General features: G+C 40.2%; 3 protein-coding genes and 1 long non-coding RNA gene across 8 annotated transcripts in view; 2 read left to right on the forward strand and 2 right to left on the reverse strand.

Annotated features, from left to right (window-relative positions):
• Window positions 1–22760, forward strand: part of LOC120714343 — an 873031-nt gene that overhangs the window by 24249 nt on the left and 826022 nt on the right. The window lies entirely within an intron of this gene.
• clic3 (chloride intracellular channel 3) lies at window positions 741–5124 on the reverse strand. Of its 3 annotated transcripts, none has more exons than XM_040000495.1 (7): window positions 4954–4969; window positions 4766–4877; window positions 4216–4325; window positions 2281–2406; window positions 2047–2153; window positions 1780–1955; window positions 741–1613 (listed from the first exon to the last, which is right to left on the reverse strand). In XM_040000495.1, the coding sequence occupies exons 2-7, from the start codon at window positions 4799–4801 to the stop codon at window positions 1449–1451; spliced, it is 720 nt and encodes a 239-aa protein (XP_039856429.1). In that variant the 5' UTR covers window positions 4802–4877; window positions 4954–4969; the 3' UTR covers window positions 741–1448. The 3 variants fall into 3 exon arrangements, with proteins under 3 accessions (XP_039856429.1, XP_039856427.1, XP_039856428.1); XM_040000493.1 differs by lacking the exon at window positions 4954–4969 and adding an exon at window positions 5009–5124 and having other exon boundaries at window positions 745–1613; window positions 4766–4874; XM_040000494.1 differs by lacking the exon at window positions 4954–4969 and adding an exon at window positions 5009–5121 and having other exon boundaries at window positions 745–1613.
• LOC120714326 (fucosyltransferase 7 (alpha (1,3) fucosyltransferase)) lies at window positions 11886–17852 on the forward strand. The gene is made up of 3 exons (XM_040000486.1): window positions 11886–12185; window positions 13162–13248; window positions 15718–17852. The coding sequence occupies exons 2-3, from the start codon at window positions 13246–13248 to the stop codon at window positions 16786–16788; spliced, it is 1074 nt and encodes a 357-aa protein (XP_039856420.1). The 5' UTR covers window positions 11886–12185; window positions 13162–13245; the 3' UTR covers window positions 16789–17852.
• On the reverse strand, window positions 17829–21142 carry pou5f3 (POU domain, class 5, transcription factor 3). 3 transcript variants are annotated; one of them, XM_040000481.1, is made up of 5 exons: window positions 20187–21142; window positions 19948–20059; window positions 19636–19769; window positions 19297–19461; window positions 17829–19215 (listed from the first exon to the last, which is right to left on the reverse strand). In XM_040000481.1, the coding sequence occupies exons 1-5, from the start codon at window positions 20916–20918 to the stop codon at window positions 18976–18978; spliced, it is 1383 nt and encodes a 460-aa protein (XP_039856415.1). In that variant the 5' UTR covers window positions 20919–21142; the 3' UTR covers window positions 17829–18975. The 3 variants fall into 3 exon arrangements, with proteins under 3 accessions (XP_039856415.1, XP_039856413.1, XP_039856414.1); XM_040000479.1 differs by having other exon boundaries at window positions 19948–20062; window positions 20187–21141; XM_040000480.1 differs by having other exon boundaries at window positions 19636–19766; window positions 19948–20062; window positions 20187–21137.

Genomic DNA, 22760 nt, shown 5'->3' on the forward strand with positions numbered 1-22760 from the left:
ACACAGAGGCTCATCTAAAATTTGTCAATAAAACATCCCTGAAAGTTTGGGGAAAGTACTCTGTGGACTGACAAGACAAAAGTCAATCTTTGTGGAAGACTTGGGGCCTGTTAAATCCCACATAAAACAAACACAGCATTTGATAAAAGGAACGTCATACCAACATTCAAACATGGTGGTAGTGTGATGGTCTGGGGCTACTTTGCTGCTTCAAGACCTGCATGACTGCATGACTTGCCATGAATTCCTCTCTCTAACAGAAAACCCTGAAGGAAAATCTCCACCCATCAGTTTATTCCCTGAAGCTCAAGAGCAGTCGGGCAATACAGAGGGACAATGATCCGAAACACACCAGAAGTCCACCTCTGTATTGTTCAAAAAAACAAAACAAAAAGAAGGTTTTGGAGTTACTTAGCCAAAGCCCGGACTTAAACCAGGTTGAGATGCTTTGGCATGACCGTAATCAGGCTGTTCAAGTTCAAAAACTCTCATTATGGCTGAAGTAAAACAATTCTGCCATGCAGAGATGATCATTCCTCCACAGTGATGTTAAAGACGCATTGCCAGTTATTGTAAACACTTCACTGCAGTTCTTGCTGTCAAGGCTGGCACGAACAGGCATTAAGTTTAGGGGGCAATTACTTTTGTATATAGGGTCAGGTAGATTTGGAAAGTGAATTTTACTGCTATATTGCATGAAATACTGCTTCCATAGAAATAAATACATCAAGAGTCATATAGACATGTAATCAATAATTTTATTACCATAATTCATTTGCTATTAACAAAGCTGATTAAGTTTCATCCAATGTTTTGGATTCCATGATGATGAAAAATCTGCATTCACCATACAACTTTAATATAAAAACGATTACTCATGACAACTTTAAAGCAGAAATTTAGTAGCTAATAAATTCATATACAAACATTCATTTACCAACATTAGCCACTTTTTCATATTTAACCTTTAATGTATGTCCATAATGTCCATATAAATAGATATACTCTTTCCTTCACCCTCCATTTATGCATTTAAATTAAACCATTCTCAAACGGTCACTGCTAATATGCAGTCACTATATAAAAATATGTAAAGAGGAGTTATGTACAGCCATTCATCTTTTTATGTGTATGCTAAAATAATGTGTAGTTTAAAATCTGATTTGAATTAAGTGCACTTAACATTACGTTCAGACACAAAACACGCACGTACACGGCATTTACAAAAACACTCGAGAAACACTAGAGGGAGCCAAAGTCATGGTAACAACTATACTTTTTATAGAAAGTAAATGATTAAACTGCCATTTTTTTTTATTGTCCACACAGATGTAATTTAAACAGATATAGAAATTAATTTTCAACATGGTATATCTGAGTCATCTGCATTTTATCTCTTTCTGTTTTTACTTTCTTTAATTTCATGAATGCTGTTTCAGTTCACTCCTCTATTTGCTTAGGTACTGGGCGACAGAATGGTAGGCGAGGAGAATCTCTGAGTCATTTGGGCAGGTGTGGCGAAACTCGTCCCGTTTGTAGGCATTCTCTAGGTAACGTGTCAGGCCTTTGAGCTCTGCAGGGATGGCAAAGTCACGGTACTCCTTAATCACCACCTGAGGGAAGAGCAATTTTTACAAATAAGTCCAGGAATGACTCATTACATTTCTCAAATCATCTCTACTATTCAGATAACAGTGAATATTTCTCTCTTCTTCAGGATTAAAAAACCAATCAAAATGAAAGGTTTGTAAACACATAGGATTGCTGAATTCTGTTCACCTTGACAATGTTGAGTTTGGGAAGCAAGTTGCAATCTGCCAAGGTAAGGCTGTCACCATCCAGGAAGAGGCGTGAAGACACAGTAAGATCCGGGTTTTTGCCCAGCTCATGAGGGAGAGGAGTTTCTAGATACATGTTCAGCTTCACCAGAGTGGAAAGAAATTTCTTCTCGAGCACTGAAAGAAGTTGCAGGCTTTCTGTTAACCCATGGTGGCTCTTTCCATCATATATATAGCATAAGTGACTTGAAAATTTCAAAATTCTTACTGTCATTTAAACCAGGATTGGGATTCTTGATATATCCTGAGAATTTTCGGAAGATGTCTTCTCCAACACTGTTGGACTCTTTGTATCGACAGCACAATTTTGGGTGCCTGTTGTTAATGAAATAAAACATTTTGTTAATGTTTGGTGTTGCAGTGATGGGTTAGATATGCAGTGTGTTTCAAGGACTGAAAACACTGTGGTTCATATGTTTGAAGCAAGATGCACTTTGCTCACTGTGGTGGGGCTAAGGTCTCCTCCAGGAACTCCTCAATCTTATTAGTGTCCGTTTTGACTTCACCATTGTAGATGAGAAAGGGAGGCTGAGAGCCTGGAGCCAAATCCTTCAGTACATCCGGAGCCCTGCAACAGATCAGTGAAGGCTTATTTTGGCACACTTGATCAGAAAGTTAAAATGTTTAACTTCCCAGCCTAAACCAAGCAAATGCTATGGAAAAGCATGCTAGGATCACTTTCTAATGATGTGTTTTGACACTTCAGTATATAATAAATAAAGCCATGCTATGACGACCATTGATGATTAGAGTAATTTCTGGCTTTGTTTTTTCAAAGTAGCTGCATAGGTAGAGACCACCCTCGCTGACTTCTGATGCATGCCCAGTGGTTTTTGTTCTATAAGTAGGCCTGAAATATGACACAAATTGTTCTATTCAGAAAAGAGCTTCAAGGATTACTCCTAATTAAATTTTAAAGGGGTAAAGACTTAATATCCACTGCGGTTTGTTCTCACTACCAAATGTGTTTTATGGCTATGAATTAGTTTACGAGTGCAAGTGTTCTTCTAGAATCAGGCACATTTACCAGTCTAAATTTGGTTTGTAGTGATTCCTACTGAGTGAAAAATAGACTGACATGATAAGTTTAACAAAAAAAATACAAACACGGGTTTGAAACCATTGAGCTGCTTTTGTTTTGTGCTATAGATTAACAGGGCTTCATTATTTCCCCCTTTTGCAAAGCATGAAGAAGCAATGACTGCTGGAGTATACAAGCAACCATCTTAACACCTTCCTACAGAATTTTTGAGACACTGGAATGAAAGCTTCCTATTTTTATATGATCTAAATAGTGTATTTTATATACTTAACTTTCATGTTGTTTATGTTAAGTGCAGCATATTTTGCTCCTTGCCCTCTCCCTTTCCGTTGCCTATTCATCAGAAGGACAGCTTTAAATTTGATGTCAAACCTTTGCGTGGGGGGTTTATTCTTTTATTGTTGGTTTTGGTGTTTCTTACGCCTGATTCTCACTCATACATTGTAAATGTCATTCAGCTTCCCGTGTGTGTGTTTGTTTTCTTAAACCTGCAATACCTGATTTTACTGACACTTGGGGGCAGTGTCAACAAGTGAACACAACATTTGTTCTTTTGCCTTTTTAAAAATGGAATGGAAACTGATTTGTTTTAGATATAAACCTGATTATTTTGAGCTTGTTTGCTTTAATTTTGTGTCACTTTTGAGTCAGTTACAACTGTTTGCTAACCATTTGTTTTTCTCACTAGTGTTTCTCAAACCTTTTTTTTTTTTTGTAATTGTTTTGAATCTCGTGGAGCTTTTGTGTTTCTTTGCAGGTGTGTAAAATATTTGTTTGCGTCATCTTGTTATCTGTCTTCACAAATATCTCTTTGTGCTCGTTTTCAGCATCTTATCATTCTTAACCTATTGCGGTCATTTGTGTGACTGCTTCAGAATCTCAGCCCTTTGGCCTACACCAGGCAGCAGTCTTTTCTGTTCAGTAATCTGCCATTTCACATAATAAATTTTTTACCAGTTTTTACCAATTTTTTACCAAAAACTGAATCCTGTGTGAATGTAAATAATTTGCCTGCCTATATGTTTTATTGCTGTGGCTGTTTCTTGCATAGCATTTAGTGTCCCTGTAACCTTTCCTGAACTCAGTGGGGTTGGTGGAGGGTGAGGTGTTGGCAGGTTTTCATTGTTGGGTGGCTTTTATAATGTAAATCAGACTTTCCTCCCATTTCTTTTACAAATGCAACTCTCTGTCCTTGAATGCAACTTGTGAAAAACAATGTAAATAGTAGTTTTGTTGAGACTACATCAAAAAAGCAGTATGAAGCCAGACTCCTTTGTGCCCAGCTCTTAAAGATTCTACAAGACTTTTTGAAAAACGAATGAAATGTGCTCTCACCTCTTCATGTCTACAGTGGTCAGGGTAAAGTTGGCCCCTTTTAACCAAAGAATCATGAAGAGTCTCTGACAGAAAGGGCAGTTCCCCACACTCTCAGCATCATAACTGGCCTGACAGACAGAAACAAAGACACTTTGCAGTCACAGCAGATGAGTATAAAACAAGCTTTTATGATCATAAAATTGCACAATTGTACGTGGGTTCTAGTATCAGGATCTAACAAAACCATGCGCACCTACACAGGTATTCTCGTCAAGCCTGCTCTGCTCTGGCAGTTTAAGCTAACTGCAAAGGTATTTCACACCCAGATTAAAAAGCCTATTATTGTAATACTGGTTTGTATCTCTGACATATCCTGCATTGTATGCTTTACTACAGTTTAAATACACTGAAATACTGTAGTTTGCTAAAGTTAAAAGCTTTTTTTGACACATTTCTGTCACTTTAGATGTAAACAAACAGGAAAATGTCACCTTGTGTTACCAAGTAGCTGGGAATGAGAAGGGTTTTTGCTTAGACTGTAACACGTCAAGATTGTTGTATGTCTTACCTTTACAAAGAGTTCAATCTTTGGCTCTTCGGCCATCTTTATTTCTCTCCGTCTTTCCACTGATGTCCACGTACCTCTGCTGGTTCCACAAACTGATTTCTTTCTGTCACTGCTGATGAAAGGACAAGGCAGAGCTGTGATAGTGACTGAAGTAAAGACATTTGCAATTTTCTGACACACCTCCTTACCTATTTCTTTCTCTCTGTTTTTAAATAAAGTACATATATATATATATATACTCACACTGGTGATCACAGCTAGCACTGGATGCAAGACCAGTACTTTATCTTCCCTCCACCTGTATTATTTAATTGCTCTACTCTTCACCTGTTTCTGGGGTTTGTTGTTCTGCCACCACACCTCTCCAGCATTGAGTGGCAGCCTACACCTCCTCTGGAGTTACCAGTCAGACCAGCAAATCTGGATCTGGCTTCACTTCCAGCATATTCTGTCGATGAAATCTTTCTGTCTGTCCAATATGACTCTTTCAGCCCTGGCTTGCCTTTTGTCAATTGCTATCTAGCAGAAAAGATCAGTTAGACAAAAAGGAGTCATCAAAAAAGTGGACTATTTCTATAGTTTCAAGCTTGCTTACTTTCAGTTCAGTTCATTTAAACTTTATTCATCACAAATCACAACAACAGGTGCCTCATAACGCTTTATATTGTAAAGTAAAAACCCTACATTAATAGACCAAAAACAGAGAAAACCCCTGCAAATCATATGACACCAAGATGTCTGTCTCCCGAATCCAAACTGGAAGCCCAGAGAAGAGGGGCCAGAAAGCTCTGCTTCCAGTCTATTGCTAGGAACCACAAGTAAATCAGCAGTCTGAGAGCTAAATGCTCTAATGGCATTACACAATACTATGGGGTCTTTAAGATAACACGGGCCTGATTATTCAAGACAATGTATTTGATGACAAGGATTTTAAATTTGATTCTGGATTTAACAGGGAGTCAATGAAGAGAACCCAGTATAGGAGAAATCTGCTCTCTATTTTTAGTCCCTTTCAGTCCTTTAATTAACTGCAGCATTTTGGATCAACTGCAGGCTTCCAGGGAGTTTTTAGAACAGCCTGATAATAACGAATTCAATTGTCCAGCCAAGAAGTAATAAATGCACAAACTAGTTTATCAGATAGGATGTTTCTAATTTTAGAGATATTGCACAAATAGAAGAAAGCACTTCTACATATCAGTTTAATATGCACAAGGACATATCCTGGTTAAACACGACTCCAATATTCCTGACAGTGTTACTGGAGGCCAAGGTAAAGTCATCCAGAGTAAGAATCTGGTCGGATACCACCTTTCTAAGTTTTTTAGGGCCAAGTGCAATAACCTCAGGTTTAACTGAATTTAGAAGAAGAAAAGTTGAGGTCATCGAGGTCTTTATGTCTTTAAGATATTTGTGCAGTTTAACTAATTGTTGTGTTGTATCTGGCTTCATTAATAGATAAAGTTGGGTGTCATCTGCATAGCACGGAAAATGAAGGCTATGCCTTCTGATGATACTGCCTAAAGGAAGCACATATAATGTAAACAGAATTGGTCCTAGCACTGAACCCTGTGGAACTCTATAATTAACCTCAGTGGGTGAAGAGAGGATTCTCCATTTACGTGAACAAATATGTATATAGATATGATTCAAACCACTGCTGTGCAGTATCTTTAATACCTACAGCATGCTCTAATCACTGTAAAAATATATTATGGATTACAGTGTCAAACACTGCACTGAGGTTTCGGAGGACACTCACAAAGATGGGTCCACTTTCAGGCCATAAGAAGATCATTTGTAACCTTCACTAAAGCTGTTTCTGTACTGTCATGGGCTCTGAAACCTGACTGAATCTCTTGAATTAAACCATTGCTCTGCAGATGATCAGTTAGCTCTGTAACAACTACTCTTTCATGAATTTTTGAGATAAAAAGGAAAGTTGGAGATTGGCCTATAATTAGCTAAGACATCTAGGTCAAGTGATAGGTTTTTAAGTAACAGTTTAACTACTGCCAGCTTGAAGGCCTGTGGTATCTTTCCAATTAATAGAGACAGGTTGATCATACTTAAGACTGAAACATTAATTAATGGTAGAACGTCTTTGAGGAATCGACTCTAAAGGACATATTGATGTTTTGGAGGAAGGAATTACAGTTATCTCATGGAGCAAAGTTTGAAGTATATCACATGCTGCTGGAACATCAATAGCATGGTGCAGTAGTTTTCCAAAGGATGTTTTGACTGCTTGTGGCTGCTTCCCCATGCTATAAAGAAAAATTCTCCACTAGCTGATGAGTCACATTTTGCACACTGTGGTACCCTCACAGCGGAACTGGAAAGAGGGCTATCCAAAATACTGCCACAAAGGTGATATTGTATCTTAAATATCATTGTTGAATTTATTATTCAACTCTTTTTTTCTTTTCTTTTTGGCCACATTATTTTCTGCATGCTTTCCATTTCAGATATAAATGAAGCAGTTGCACTGAAGACATTTTTAGACCCAGTGTTTCCCATTCAGTTTGATATGTTTATATTGGACATTTTCCACAGCTGTTTCTAGTTGTCAATCTGCATTCATGACTGAATAAAAATGCTCTTGTGTAACAAGCATTCACCACCGAGACTTGTGTTCCGGTTGGCAAGAAGAGAAAGAAACACCCTCAAGGATGTAAAGAGAAAAAAATGGTGAAAGCTGAATGAGTGAGATAACATCACTAGAAAGAAGCAGACTGCTGTAGCTGTGACACAACCCCTACAACATTGTATTATTCCACAGGCGAGGAAGACTGAGGGAGGAAATCATAAGGGTGTGACCTGTCTTTATCAGTCATCTGTGACTTTTTGTGCTGTGAATTCCATAAGCTGATTTCACACACTCAAATACATGTTGATGAAAGCAGTTTAGTGTATTATTTTGTCCAGGATCGAACAGGATGTTGTTCTGCTTTTGAAACACTCAAATATTCTTTGAATAAATTCTTCAACAATTGAAACTAAATTGTCATATGTGCAACAAATATGGTGTAAAAACAGTTTAACATAAGCACAACATAAACCAAATATGTTATATAAAACATGGTTTTACTAAAGGGATGGCATATTAAACATACATGCGATTACCATTATTTACAGGGTATGACTATGACTATGATGTTCCTTTCTCACATTGCTTCATCTGAATTGGTTGCACAAGCACAAAGATGGACTTTATTTAGTATTTGATAATCTATGAAATTTAAATATACTTTCAACCATTTTAAAATCCTATTTTTTGTATCCTTTGACAATTTAAAGGTGAGACAAACAGGTCAAGAGGCTACTGGGAGAGGAAAACAGGTAAAAGCAGTAAAGGTGGTGCACTGAGGTGGCGACTGGGAAATGCAGGACAAGCTTATACACAGATAAGAGTCGGGTGATTGGGACTATTGTAAAGGAAAATTTGCAGTTAAAAGAGGCAGATAATTTCTTCTCCATGGGGTCCAGAAATCGGATGATCTGATATCCTCGTGTTGGTGTTGTTCCCAGACCATCATGAAAATGTTGTTCCAGGTTCAACATTGCAAGTGACCAATCACATTGTTGTGACGTTATTCCTTTGCGCGCCAAGCCATTCGTGCATTTGGTATAGTAAGTAAGTATAGTAAGTATTTATTTATTGTCATTGTCAGAAAACAATGAAATTGCGTTTGGGGCTTCCATACAACCCATAAATAAAATAATGAAGAAAATAATAAATACCCCTTAAAACCCAAGTGTAAATATTTAACCCAGTGTGACTCCAGTGCAATAAGACAATCCTTAGCAACAACATGAGAACATGACAAGTAATGTTCATAAGAAATTCAGACAAAGACCTGAGAAACATGACAAAGTACAACAATGCAACCCATTCAATATTATTGTACTGTGAGATATGATGTCAGATATGATAGTTATCTATTTAAGAAAGGGGGGGGGGGGGGAGGACAGGAGGGGGAAAGAGAATAAAGATATGATGCACCAATGCAGACCAGTTCAGTGCTATTCAGAAGTTGGATATGGTTATTGTCCGTGAGAGGGGGGCAGAGAGTTCAGGAGCCTCACAGCCTGTGGATACAGGCTGTTGGCCAGTCTGGATGTTCTGGCCTGTATAGACCTGTACCTTCTCCCTGAGGGCAGCAGGTGGAAAAGGTGGCGCGCAGGGTGATGTTGGTCCCGCAGGATACTGTGCACCCTCCTCAGACAGCGAGTGGGGAAGATATTACTAATCTCTGGCAGACTTGTTCCAATAATTCTGCCAGCTTCTTTCACCACCCGCTGGAGTGCTTGCTGATCGGCCTTGGTGCAGCTGGGGAACCACACTAGAAATCCATACGTCAGAACGCTGCTGATGGCACAGTTGTAGAAGTTCAACATCAGAGATCTGGGAATGTGTGCGCTCCGCAGTCTCCTCAGGTAGTAGAGGTGCTGTTGGGCCTTCCGTGCAACTGAGGTGATATGGTTGCCCCAGGACAGGTCCTCGGTCACAGTTACCCCCAAGAATTTAAAACTGCTCACCCTCTCCACCGCCTCACTGCCAATGAAGAGAGGCAGATGGTTGTTATGACCCTTCCTCCGGAAATCTACAATGATCTCCTTGGTCTTTTTGGTGTTTAAGACCAAGTTATTGTCGTGGCACCATGACTCTAGTTGTTGCACCTCTGTCCTGTAGTTTGTCTCATCGTTGTTGGATATAAGTCCGAGCACTGTAGTGTCATCGGCAAACTTAACAATGAGATTGGACGCGCAGGAGGAAATACAGTCATGGGTGAAGAGAGTGTATAGCAGAGGGCTCAGGACACACCCCTGAGGGGCACCGGTGTTGACCACAAGGGTGGAAGAGGTGTTCTTACCCACTCTGACACTCTGTCTACGGTTAGTGAGGAAGTCCACAATCCAGTTGCACAGACTGTCCCAGTTGGTGGAGTTTGGGACGGAGTTTGTATGGCCGGATGGTATTAAAAGCCGAGCTGTAGTCTACAAAGAGGAGCCGTGCATAGGTGTTCCTGTGTTCCAAGTGCTTCAATAATGTGTGCAGCACTGTGGCGATCGCATCCTCGGTTGACCGGTTCTCCCTGTATGCAAACTGGTGCGAGTCCAGGGATGGTGGAAAAGCAGCTCTGATGTGTTTAATGACCAGTCTCTCCAGGCATTTGGCGGGAATGGGGGTGAGTGCCACAGGTCTGAAATCGTTCAGACATGTGACATTTGACTGTTTTGGGATGGGAACGATGGTTGCTGCTTTGAAACAGGATGGTACCAGTGAACAGGACAACGAGGTGTTATATATAGAGGTGAAGACGTCCGCCAGGTCCGCAGCACAGTCTTTTAGCACCCGGCCCAGCACTCCATCTGGCCCGGCCGCCTTCCTGGTGTTAATGCTCCGGAACACACGCCTCAGCTCATGAGTGCTCAGGACTGGAGCAGGGTCGGTTGAGGGGAGAGGGGACAGGACAGGGTCGGTGTTCTCCCTATCAAAACGGGCATAAAAGAGATTTAGATCCTCAGCCAGAGTAGAACTGTCGGCTGAGGGTGATGGTGTTCTCCTTTTGTAGTCCGTGATAGCCCTGATGCCCTCCCAGACCTGCCTTGGGTTTGTGTTGTTCTCAAACCTGGCCTCGATACGCCTCCTGTGCTGCTGCTTGGCAGTCTTGATGCCTCTTCTCAGGTTGGCCCTGGCAGCACTGTATGCCTCCTGGTCCCCGGATTTGAAAGCGTTGTTCCTCGTTCGAATAAGTTGTTGAACTCCGTGTGTCATCCAGGGTGGATTATTAGGAAACACACGGAGTCGTTTCCAAGTTGTTACATTGTCCACACAGAAACAGATGTAGTCCAAGACAGTGGAGGTGTAACTGTCCAATGCGACACGATTGTCAGTGTCCTGCACCTTGAATACATCCCAGTCTGTGCAGTGGAAACAGTCCTGAAGCATCGGAATAGCATCCTGCGGCCATGTTCTCACGGTTTTAGTTGTAATCCCAGTGCTCTTGATCTTTTGTGTGTATATTGGGTGTAGCAGAAGGGAGAGATGGTCTGACAGACCCAGGTGGGGATAAGCCTGGGCTCTGTATGCATTCGCCATGTTGGTGTACACCTGGTCCAACGTTCTATCTCCTCTGGTAGCACACTTCACATTTCGGTGGAAATTGTGAAGTACAGATTTCAGGTCCGCGTGGTTAAAATCCCCAGCAGTAGAAAAAGGAAAGGAATCCAAAAACATAAAGATACAGTTTTCATTTATGAAATTCCAATGTTGCAAGGACAATATCAATTCTGCTTACTGTTTATTAAAGGGTTAGGGTTAGGGTCAGGGTCCGTTGATCGGCGGACAGAGGCGGTTTCACGCAGCTTAAGTACAGTTTTTTGTTTTACGCCGGTTTTTCCCGAAGTCACAAAGGTATGACGTCACAACATTCTGATTGGTCACTTGCAATGTTGATCCTGGAACAACATTTAGTATGATGATCTGGGAACAACACCAACACGAGGAGCCACCAACATGCACAAGCTTGTTGAGCTAGTGATCTGCTCACAAGAAGACTAAGGATGACCTCTACTGCTCAAATTTAAGATTACACAAGATGGAAATTTTTTTGCAGCAACACAGGAGATCCAGCACACCAGTGCACATAATTACATATTCACAGATACACTGTTACAGATTTTAAACTATGACTACACTATCTGCAATTCATTCTGGATCAAATACAGACTTGTTCACCACTTCTTGCCGCTGCTTTTTCATTTCTTAGCACTAACAAACCACAAGTGATAATCAGTGACAACCAGGCATGTATATGTAAATAATACTCTAAATATATCTAACATCTTGCTGCATGTTGTCTTTTGACCACTCACTGATGCAAACAGAAACATGATGTTTCTGATACAGGCCCTTTCCCTTTTGTTTTGTTTGCAAAATATTTCTGCACAGTAGTGCCGGTGTTGGTGTTCTTCCCCCTACAGCAGCTTCCCTGATTGTAACTCAGTCTTGTGTGAGCTCCCTTCTGTAACCCCCATCTTCATATGTCATGCCTGACACTTCCTCTTTTTTATAGCCGTGCACACATGCAACGAACTCGTCTTGGATATGCTCCATTTTTTCTCATAGAGTGAGGGTTGCCACAGACATAAAAGAGAAAGAATGTTCCGCACTTACCAGAAGGCAGGAATTTAAATGCAATGCGGAGTTAGAAAGAGGGTGGGACAATGTGGACCTTTTTATGTAAACACATATTCAGCAAGATTTCAGAAAAGCCACACCTTCGATTCTTTAAAAGGTTTTGTGTTTTTGGTTTTCTAACACACATTTGCCATCGTGTTTCTACTGGCAACAAGCAGAAACAATATTCATGGTGATTGAAGACAGAGAATAAACCACTCATCTCATCATCAGGTTAGTGGAGAAGGTTTGGGGTTTTGCCTTTCATATGTCTTTCTGGTCAGTGTGGTTCATCTAAAGAAATTTCTTGCTAAGCAAAATCTTGCTAAATCTTTATTTGTTTGGGGGGGGGGGGGGTTAAGTTTTGTGCAAAACACACTTTGCTTATTTAATCTGCCAGCTTGCATTTCATTGACTGCTAGAAATAAATAGAAACATGCAGGTTTAAAAGTATATGGTCACCAGCCAGTGACAGAACAACAAAATCTTTTACAACATCCTGTAGTTGATCTTTAGGTCTGAACTATAGACATGGCCTGTTTCTTAAGAATATTGCTATTTAATACACTTGTTGACATAGATTTTGAAAAAAAATATTTATAATGTATTAAGGATATATACAAATGTTTTTATGAAGGAGGCTCATTTGTTCTATTTGTTTTTCCAAACATGTGCTTTCTTCCTCTGCCATGCAAATGTAAGGAATAAATTTGTGAAAATATTTCTTCAGGAGTTAGTGTGGGAAGTGATTTTAAATGTTGCTCTTCTTCATTTTCAACAAACTGAAACCTTGTAGTTTCAGGTCTTACATATTGCAAAATCCCATTTCCTTAAGTCTGCATCACAGTGTACTTTCTAAAGACAAAGACAGGTTCCACAGAAAAGACCACACCGTTTAAGAAAGGTAGAGCTTTTAAATGATATAAGCCTTTAGTTTAGAATTTAATATGCAATGTCATGCAATGCAAAAACATGATTAACTAAAATATTTGAATTGCATTCGTTCGAGCTTACACCAGGTGATTTGTAACTCACTTTGTGTCATTTGTGCAACTGCTTGATTCTGTCTTTTGAACATGAGAGGAGCGATTAACCAAATAACAGCTGGAAGATAATAACAATGTGTTTTGTACACATGCAAATACTGACTGAAAGAGATTTTCCCCTTCTTATAAAGTAATATTTATTTTTTTGTTTTGTTCATTTAAAGCAAAGGACAGGCAAGGTGCTGATCTGTGTAGGAGGTGGTGAATCGTGTTCATACTGGAAGCCACATGTGAAGTTAAAGTCCCTAATGGTGAGTCCTGAACACAGTCACTACTCTACCCAAAACTGAATACAACACACTTTTATTTACTTTAAGAGAGACTTCTGATTTTCCATATAAATTTATAAAGTTACCTTGTGAAGAAAGTGCTTCTTTTTCAGTTTCTCCATAGTTTGATGAGGTGTTGGTCACTTAATGACAGACCTAAGCTCTATTCTGGGAAGCAAGTTTAGCTCTGACATTGTTAAGCCAGATAAGAAGAAAACCCCAACATTCTGCTCCAGAAAAAGTCAGTTACTAGGTTAAAAGAATCTGTAAACTAAATCTGTTCACTGGCAGGTTTTCAGCAACAAACTCTGAATTTCTGTCTGACTGCCACGCCACCACCACAGCTGAATCAGTGACTGCATGTTTCATTTCTTCAGTCATAAAGTCCCTGGCCAACCTCAGAGCGATGTGAATTCGTTTCACATCGCTTACAGGTTGACAAAGACCGAAATCTCAGTTAGACGTTTGCTATTTTTTGCACTTAACACTTTTGCAATGATTTAGTCAGCAATAACAATGGTATGAAGTCTTGTTTTCACCACTGAAAAAATCAAAACATATTTTCTGCCAGTTAAAATTTTGAGATAATAAATCATAATGCAGTGTAACACATAATGGAGATAATAACAGAAGTTTCTGATGCATGTCTGGGTTTTGATAGTTTTTTCTTTTTTTCTTTTTTTTTCTAAATTATTCATTCATTCATTCATTAGCTGAAACAAACTTCCATAGGATGGAGACAGCGATTATGTCACTAATTTATTATTTGAATATCTTTAAATATTGTTTATATTAATTCTATTTAAAGCTTTAGCTTTAACACGTTGATCACTAATCAGTCATTTGTCAGTGAGAAGGAGAAAAAAAATGCCTGTCACAGTTGGATCTCGATGTGAATATTTGAATGAAGATGAGGCCGAAATGACTTTAAGACTGTAACATCATTAAATGTTGCAGGCAGTCTGACTGTGTTGTGAACATTTCAGGTTGGACTTTGTTCATAGATGTACTGAGGCATCTACCCAGAATGGGCTCTGGTAGAAGGTATCATTGGCAAACCAGGTGGAAAACCACTTGCACAGCAGGATTTAAAACAGATAAGCATCACTGATATTTTATGGTATGCTCCTGAATTTCTGAGTTTCCAGACAGAATTAGAAACTAGAATGCCTCCTCAAATTTGATTTCCCCAAAAGGACGCCAGTGACCGTAAACAGATGTAAACTGTGAAACTTTTCATTGGAACTGCCATTGTTCTCCATTTGTGACTCGCTAAAATAGCACTGACCAAGCTGTGGCTGTAAGAGAACCATCATCTGTCACTGAAGGTTGAGATTAGATCCGATTAGAAATATTTACACAGAGAAACATTAAAGCAAAATTTTGTTTTTCTCTTTGTTTTTTCTTTAAATCTCACTAAGCATTTAAGTAAGTTGGTAACATCCCATCGTTTTACTATTACTTTAAATTAAAACGAACATGGTGATAAACTGTAGCAAAAAACTTTTTTTAAATTTATTTACTTGTTTTTTGTTTTTCATTTGAGATGGCAACAAATAGTGTATCCACCGTAGTTTTAAGATAAACATCATTGTCCACACTGTTGCATATTCACATCCTTTGGTCTGCTGGGTTTTAATCGGAGGCTCTGCTCTTTATTTACCCATTACAATGGTGAATCTGTGGTCTGGGACCTCCGCTGTAATGCTGTGCTATACTGCAATTAAACAGACGTGAAAGTCAAAAGAACACGGTTCAGAAATTATTCACAGTGCAGGTTTGAGGTATATTTTTTTCTTTTTTTAGTGGGCTACATACTGAACCCTAGAAGATAGAAACAAAGTATTGATCACGCTAGCATCAATTTGATACCAATACCAGCATGGCTATTGGTAATATTGAAATTCAGATTTTCCCACCTCGACTCCGCTGATGTTTTTCTTCCTCTGGTCAGGCACGCCTTAACACAGAATTGAATATACACAGAGATGATTGACTTAGCACTGATAAGCCTCTCTGGAACCAAAAGATAAAAAGACTTTATCAGAATTAATCATCTTAGATTGACTTTTTAAATATAGAGTTTTGTGAACATGTTTCCTGGAAGAAGCCTCTGGTGTCTTAACAGATGACATAAAGGGGTAAGCGCTAACATGTCTCGTTCCAGGAAGTTTATAATGACGTCCGTGCAACACTTTTTTTAACCTCTGAACTGTGCAGAGTGCAAGAGGAAGAATTTAAATATGCTCAGTTTAAGTGGACCTTTAGAAGGATGCATTTACTGAAAATGTGAGGGATTATATTTAGGTAAAACAAAACAGATCATCCTTGAAGTCTATGCAGCATTCAAGAAAAAAAAACATGCAAGTAATGTCTTTTCTTTATATATCTGCTCAAGGCAAACAGTGAAGCAGGAAGAAAACTGATGTGTTCATTCTTTTCTTATGACAGGGGTTTCACACCAAAAAAATACACAAGTTGGTGAAGAGGCTAGTCATCCTCCCTTTTCTCTGTTTTTTACCACTGTGTCTCTTCAGTGGGTGGCTGAGTAGCTCTGTAAAACCTTTACATCATGACAGCAGAAGTAGAAATGTGACCGTCCTGCTGTGGTATTGGCCCTTCAGCAGATCATTCAGCCTGAAGGGTGATGTTTGCTGGGATCTCTACCGTATCCCTCGCTGTATTCTGGTGGACGAGCGCTCCTACTTCCCCTCTGCGGATGTAGTGGTGTTCCACAACAGGGAGCTGCAAGTGGGCCTCCACAAGTTGCCTACTAACATCTCACGGCCACCAAGCCAGAAGTGGGCCTGGATGTCCCTGGAGGCTCCTTCTCACAATGGAAACTTACATAAGTATGCAGATATCTTTAACATGACCATAACCTACAGGAGGGATGCTGACGTCAGCATACCCTATGGCATGCTGCTACGGAGGGAGGCTGAAGAACATGTGAATGAAGACAACTCTGTAAACAAGAGCTCTCTGGTTTGTTGGGTGATCAGCAACTATAAGAGCCACCACAAAAGAAGCCAAGTGTACAACAACCTCAGAGCTTCAGTTCCTGTGGCTGTTTATGGGCGCTGGACTAAAAACCGCCTCCCTTCCTCAGAACTTTTACCTACAATATCTCGCTGCTATTTTTATTTGGCTTTTGAGAACTCACTTGCTAAAGATTATATCACGGAGAAGCTGTGGAGGAATGCTTACGAGGGAGGGGCTTTGCCCATTGTCCTGGGGCCACCTTTAGGCAATTACAAAGCTGTGGCTCCACCTCATTCTTTCATCCATGTTGATGAGTTTGCATCACTGAATGAAATGGGAAAGTATCTACAACAGCTTGCAGAGGATAAGAAACGCTACAATGAGTATTTTACCTGGAAGAAACAGTGGAAAGTGAAACGGTACACAGACTGGAGGGAAAGACTGTGTAATATCTGTTCAAAGTACAACAGTTTACCTAAGCACAAAGTTTACTCAGACCTAGATGCATGGGTCAATGCTAACACAAGCTTAAACATTTGATCAAATTTTACTGTATTTTTTTTTTTTTTTGCAACATTTGTAGACATCATTTGATCATTCTCTGAATTTCATTTCTAAAAAAATATTTTAGAAATGTGATTGTATGCACACAACTTAAACTGCACTGTAACTACTATGCATTAACAACAATGACCGAGTGATCTGCTACACTGAAATCCCTAGCACTTTACTCCAGTACACTAAGGTTAAAAACTACCTAGTATGTGGAGATATTTAGAAAAGGGATGTAGTGGATATCTAGATAAAGTGTAACCTGTCTCTTGCATTATGGAAATGTCTGTAAACACACACCGTACTGTAAGTACAAACTATGACAGAAAGCATCCTTTTCCTGTGTTGCAAGAAAGGGATGTTTTATTTAAATTATGCAACCACTTTTACACCTTTAGTTATTAAAGAAGCTGCTGTTGCAATATTCTGTCTGAATATATAAAATACTGTGAGCTAGTCAACTGCTCCAGCTTAGAAAGACAGTTTCATACTTTTAGAGAGAAGCAGGCTAGCTGCTTGTCTCGATCAGGTTTGTAAATAATTCAACATTTAAAATGAGTTTTGTTCACAGCGCCTCTGGTAGAAACTCCAGTTCTCAAACTGCCTCAATGTTTACAATAAAGCAAAACCTGGAAAACTTTTTAAAATTGTCATTTTTCATTGCTGAAGTGTTGAAAGACTCACAGAGACCATGTTTGCACTTTATATACAGGCCAAAACAAACACACACACACACACACACACACACACAACTTCCTTAAATAATATATAACATACATGCACTTACTACACTAATGCCCAAGCTTAGCAGCATGAGGTAAAAGTCCCCTGTTTAAATTCAGCTACAAACTACTGCTTACCCTATGATGAGGGTTTATCATGAAAAGATACAAACACTGTCTTTTGATAACATTTATTGGGGGGGATAATAGGCAATTCTGTAATTATGCATACATATGATTACAAACTTTTTTTTTTTTTTTTTTTTTTTAAGTGAAAAATGTCACTATCCCAGATTTTCAATATATTAATCAATTTAGTTTTGCTAAAAACTAACAGCTAATGCCTAACAGTTGTGATTGCACTCTCAGTAAATAACTCCAAGTTGATAATTTCAGCTTGTAATCAACACTGAGCTATCCTGGGCCAGAAATAAATTACAGCAGTACATATTGTTTGACAACTTTAAGCTGATCCTGCTAATAATTTTATTGTCACCTAGGGACTTCTTGATGTATTTTGAAGTTGGAATGACATTTAACATTGTTTTCAAAGTTTTAAAAACACTGAGTAAATAGTAACATAGGAAATACAAAAAAAAAGAAAGTTGACAGGGTAGTCAGTCAACATTAAAATCTAAATAAAGAGAAAAAGAATCCTACAAGAGTTTCTAAAAGCAGATGGCAACAAGTCACATTTACTGTCGCTCATCTGAGAAAGAAAGCGTGTACAAATAGAACAAGTAAAGGGTTGTAGTATTTGCCAGATTACGTCGAAGGGATTACACTAACACCTACTGAAGCGCTTTTTTTCCCCTTTTGCTTAATACTAATAACCACAAGGGAGGGGGAAAAAGCAAGTTTGGTATACAAATAAAAATGGAATAAAAGCCTTGTAAAAAAATTTGGACAAATCTTATAAGAGCGCTCTCTGTTGCAGTGCTAGTTTAGACAAATACTACAGATGCTCTCTACAGACATGACACAAGAAGTATTGCACAAGTATTAGCCAAACTGTCAAAAATGAATACTGTTTAAGGAGGTGTCCCTCCCTTGCTTTTCCCTTGTTGGCACCACAGAAAGCCTACCCAGAATTATGCACAACTAATACACCCCAGCTCTCGAGCATTTACAGACCAAGCCTCATTCCACATCTGGTCCATAAAGTCACAGCACAAACTCAAAAACTGGACTCCTTGGCCAATACATAGTCATGCAATAAATGCGCAACTCAACATCCCCTTTTGCTATATGAAGTCAAAGTAGTTCAAGGTCACAGAACACAGTGACATAAGGCATTTCACAATCACCATAGCTGAAACCGGAAACCACTTTGATTTCACCCTCACACAACTCAGATACGATCAGATGGTTTGATTGCTGCATTTGTAGAGCTTGCGAGGTAAGTTGGGCACATTTTTGAAAGGCAATCTGTGGTTCTGGTTGGACTATGGCTTTATCTAGTTGGGTGCCCAACCACTCCAGGATTCAGGGCTTGTTTCATGACATCAGGCCTGGGAAGTTGAGGCATGTAGAGCGTGGGAGGAGGGCCTCCAGTGAAACTGGGCCCTGGGTAGGCCTGACTGGGAATGGGGGAAGGACTCTGCTCATACAGCTGGCCTTCCAATTCCTCATCCAGCGGCAGAGCCAAGCGCTTCCCCTTCTGTCTCCGGTTGCAAAACCAAACACGTACCACCTGCCAAGAGCAAAGTAAAGTGTTAGTCAACAAAATGTGAACCACAAGAGACTTGTGGTGAGAGAAATAAGATATGCTTACATCTCTCTCCAGGCCCAGATCATCCGAAATGTGCTTGATTGCTTGAGTGTTCGGTTTGGGACACTTGATGAAGTAGGACTCTAGAGCAGCACGCACTGCCCCCTCCAGACTGGTCCTCCGCTTTCTTTTTCTGGTGTCAACAAAAACTCGCTCAATCTTGTACATCTGTGGAAGCAGAAACATGTAAGAGGGATGGAGTTACTGATTGTGCTCTTCAAGCACCTAAATTTGTATCACTAGAGGATTTGACATATCTGCTTCAGTTTGGGCTTAGTCTAAAATTAAAAGGAGCCCCAGTTTGGCAATCACCTGGTCCCAAACTGGTTGTTTGAAACTTACATCCTGAGGATTTTCAGAGTTCTCCGCCTCATCCAGCCATTTCTGCAGAAGGGGCTTCAGCTTGCACATGTTCTTAAAGCTCAGTTGCAGAGCCTCAAAACGACAAATGGTAGTTTGGCTGAACATTTTTCCTGCTCCAGAAAATAAAAGACATAAGACTTGACAGACACGCAGCCAGCTCCCCAAACTGCAGAAGACACTTCATGAGCATATAATATTCATAACCATTTTTAAATGCCAACATTTACCAAACCTGCCAATCCAATCTACTAGAGTTAGATGCAACATAATAAGATAAAAGAATAAATTTACCATAAAGGCTTCCCAGTGAAAGGCCAACATCTGACTGGGTAAAACCCAGAGTAATGCGCTTGTGTTTGAGCTCCCTGGCAAACTGCTCCAGCTCTTCAGTGGAAACAGTTTCCTGCTAGAAGGAGAAAATTAAAAAAAAAAAAAAAAAAAAAATCCAAAATTCAAGCGAAAAATCTTTGGCTGATAGGCAGCGCACATTTGCAGTGCTCTTGCAAAAGGTCCACGAGATGAGGACTCACCTCTTCCTTGCATCCTTGATTGGAGGACGCGGCATTTCGTCGGGAGGTGGCCGGCCTCTGCTGCTGGGCCTCAGGGACAACCTGAGGTGTGTTCACGCTGAAATACCCGTTCCCCGGAAGTCCGTTGCTCGGGGGTGAGGGGGACAGCGATGGGGAAGATGTCGAAGATGTGGAGGGAGTTTGACTACCGCTGCCAGGTGACGAGAAGGACCAAAAGGACGGGTTCCAGGTCCCAGTCCTAGCGTAGAATAATCCGTGGGCCATATCGTTGGAGGCTTGTGGAGTCAGGTACTGCTGAACTTTTATCTCGGATGAGTAGTCCTCGCGGGCGACCTTCTCCATCTTTATTTCAGGTAGTTTGATTTGCTCCGCCGTCTCGGCTTCAGGGGTGCTAAGGTTTATAGGCTGGATTGCTGCAGATACGCCAGGTAATTGGCCTGTGTAGTCTGCAAAGGGATACCAATGCTTGGGTTGCCCAAAGTCTCCAGCCTGTAGCTCAGAGGGCCTGTAGTCGGTGGAGACGGATGGGAAGGGGAAAAAGGCTTGAGCGGATGTCGATGCGATACCACCGTAACAGCTTTTGTTGTAAATGCGGCTCGGGTCTGGCAAGACACCATGGGGTACCTGGAAGGAGGCACTACTACCAAAACCCTCCTGACCCAAAAGCTGCGCGCAAGCGCTGGTGCGGCTGAAGTCATAAGGCCGGCTGTGGCCCTCAGGACTTTCAGACATCTTCCAAAAGATGAGAAAACCTGGCCGAGCAACAAACGCGCTTCCAGAAAGTGGGGAAAAGTTGATCTAGAGGTGACTGATTTTAAAATGTCTTATCCGTTTCGGGATCCAAAGGAGAAAAAAATAAATAAACCAGTTCAAACGTGAAGGCCTACGTGTGAATGCAGCATAACTACCAATATCCCAACGGCCTAGTCCATAAAGCTTTGTCCTCCCAAACGCTTATCTACCATCAGGCTCAAATGCGTGTCTGCTCCACAGATTTTTCTTATCAGCGCCACAAGTGTTAGTATCGTCTTACAGCCAATCATCGCCCATTGGTCGGCTAGTTGATTGGGCACAGCTGAAGGTGCATTTGTAAATGACCTTGACTCCTCCCAAAGAGGTGGGCGTGTTTTTTTCACCTGAACTTAAAAAGTTATTTTTAGCACGGTATTGATACTTTATGTATGTGAAGTACATATATTTTAAAGTTAAGCTAATGCTTAGAATAAACTGATCTACTTGGAAGACCATAAAAACACTGCTCAAAAACCACAGGTCACTGCTCCTGTAAAAAAACAATTTAACATCCTAACTCGCTCATTTCATACATAAATTATAATGCAGCGTTTCTTTACATTATTCCTCGTTAATGGCATGGCTTTGACATTAAAATTTCTCACACACAAGCTTCAGTGTGGCCTGAATCAATGTATTTAAACAAATACCAATGTCATCCCGAGTAGCTGATGAAACAAATTAACCTAATGAACCAGGCCGAATGTAATCGTAAACACATTGGGGTCGGGTACTTTTTAACTCTAACAAACATAAATTGCTCATAAATTAGGCAACACTTGCATAATGGAATGAAAAATGGTTTATGGCTACTCGAAATAAAAATTTGCCCACCCATTGCAGATAAAGACATGTTCTATCTTGCTGTAGTGAGAAATTATTCATGTCCGTGGCACCTTTTTTTACAAAGTGTATGTTTTCAATTGTGGATTTTTGTTTGTTTGTTTGTTTTTTGTCTTTTTCTTCTTAAAACAACTGAATATAACTTTATTCAGAACTATCAGTTAAAAATCTGTATTTGAATTAGAGGATTGTGTTACCGAAATAAAAGACAGTCTACAATTTTTATGATTGTTTAAAAAAACCCAGATAGAATATGTGATTATGCATAAGAGTTTACATACTGAGATAAAAGGATAAAGGAAAAGGCTACAGTTGCCAAGGTTATGGCTACTTTTTTATATTGAGCTTATTAAAACATTCGGAATGGAAAAAAACAAGCTTAACCATAAAACAATCCACAGCACTCGAGTGAACTTCTCCCATTCACCCCCTATCAATGGCTATTCAAAAGCCCAGTACAGATGCGATCCCCCAGCGCGAATAGTTGGCCGCAGATTGCGGCAGGAAGACGCACTGCGGGAAGGGAGTGGGGGGTGCAATTGTACGACGAGGCCCCGGGGGCACCCCGGGGATTTCAGATCCCGAGATGCGATGGTCGGCCATTAGCTCCTTTTCACGTTGAAACAAAAAGTCCTCAACCCTTTGATTCCAATCCCCACACCCATCACCCCCCCCCCCCCCCCCCCCTCCAACACCCCCATCATCTGAGACACTATCCTGAAGTTTCGATGGAAGTTTCCCCCTAGTCTGCAAGTCCCACTGCAGGCATTAACTGCAATATTACCTAAAGGTGTAAAACTGGTCAAGCTGTCTGCAGGCTGTATAATCAAGTTCTGCTGGAATATAGGTTGCATATGTAGTGCCATGTGTAACATTTTTTCTCCTTGTGGCTTGAGGCCTTACTCCCCCCCCCCCCCCCAAAAAAAAAAAAAAAAACAG

The sequence above is a fragment of the Simochromis diagramma genome, unplaced genomic scaffold, assembly GCF_900408965.1.
Source record: "Simochromis diagramma unplaced genomic scaffold, fSimDia1.1 OVJJ01000596.1, whole genome shotgun sequence".
Taxonomy (NCBI): Eukaryota; Metazoa; Chordata; class Actinopteri; order Cichliformes; family Cichlidae; genus Simochromis; species Simochromis diagramma.

What these genes read in the sequence shown, in the direction of transcription:
- clic3 (XM_040000495.1), bottom strand. Translation starts at nt 4,801, where the DNA reads ATGGCCGAAGAGCCAAAGATTGAACTCTTTGTAAAG. An exon ending in AGATTGAACTCTTTGTAAAG is followed by an intron (nt 4,326 to 4,765) that starts GTAAGACATACA and finishes TCTGTCTGTCAG; the next exon opens with GCCAGTTATGATGCTGAGAG. An exon ending in GAGACCTTAGCCCCACCACA is followed by an intron (nt 2,154 to 2,280) that starts GTGAGCAAAGTG and finishes CATTAACAACAG; the next exon opens with GCACCCAAAATTGTGCTGTC.
- pou5f3 (XM_040000479.1), bottom strand. Translation starts at nt 20,918, where the DNA reads ATGTCTGAAAGTCCTGAGGGCCACAGCCGGCCTTATGACTTCAGCCGC. An exon ending in ATCAAGGATGCAAGGAAGAG is followed by an intron (nt 20,063 to 20,186) that starts GTGAGTCCTCAT and finishes TTCTCCTTCTAG; the next exon opens with CAGGAAACTGTTTCCACTGA. An exon ending in ATCTGGGCCTGGAGAGAGAT is followed by an intron (nt 19,216 to 19,296) that starts GTAAGCATATCT and finishes TGCTCTTGGCAG; the next exon opens with GTGGTACGTGTTTGGTTTTG.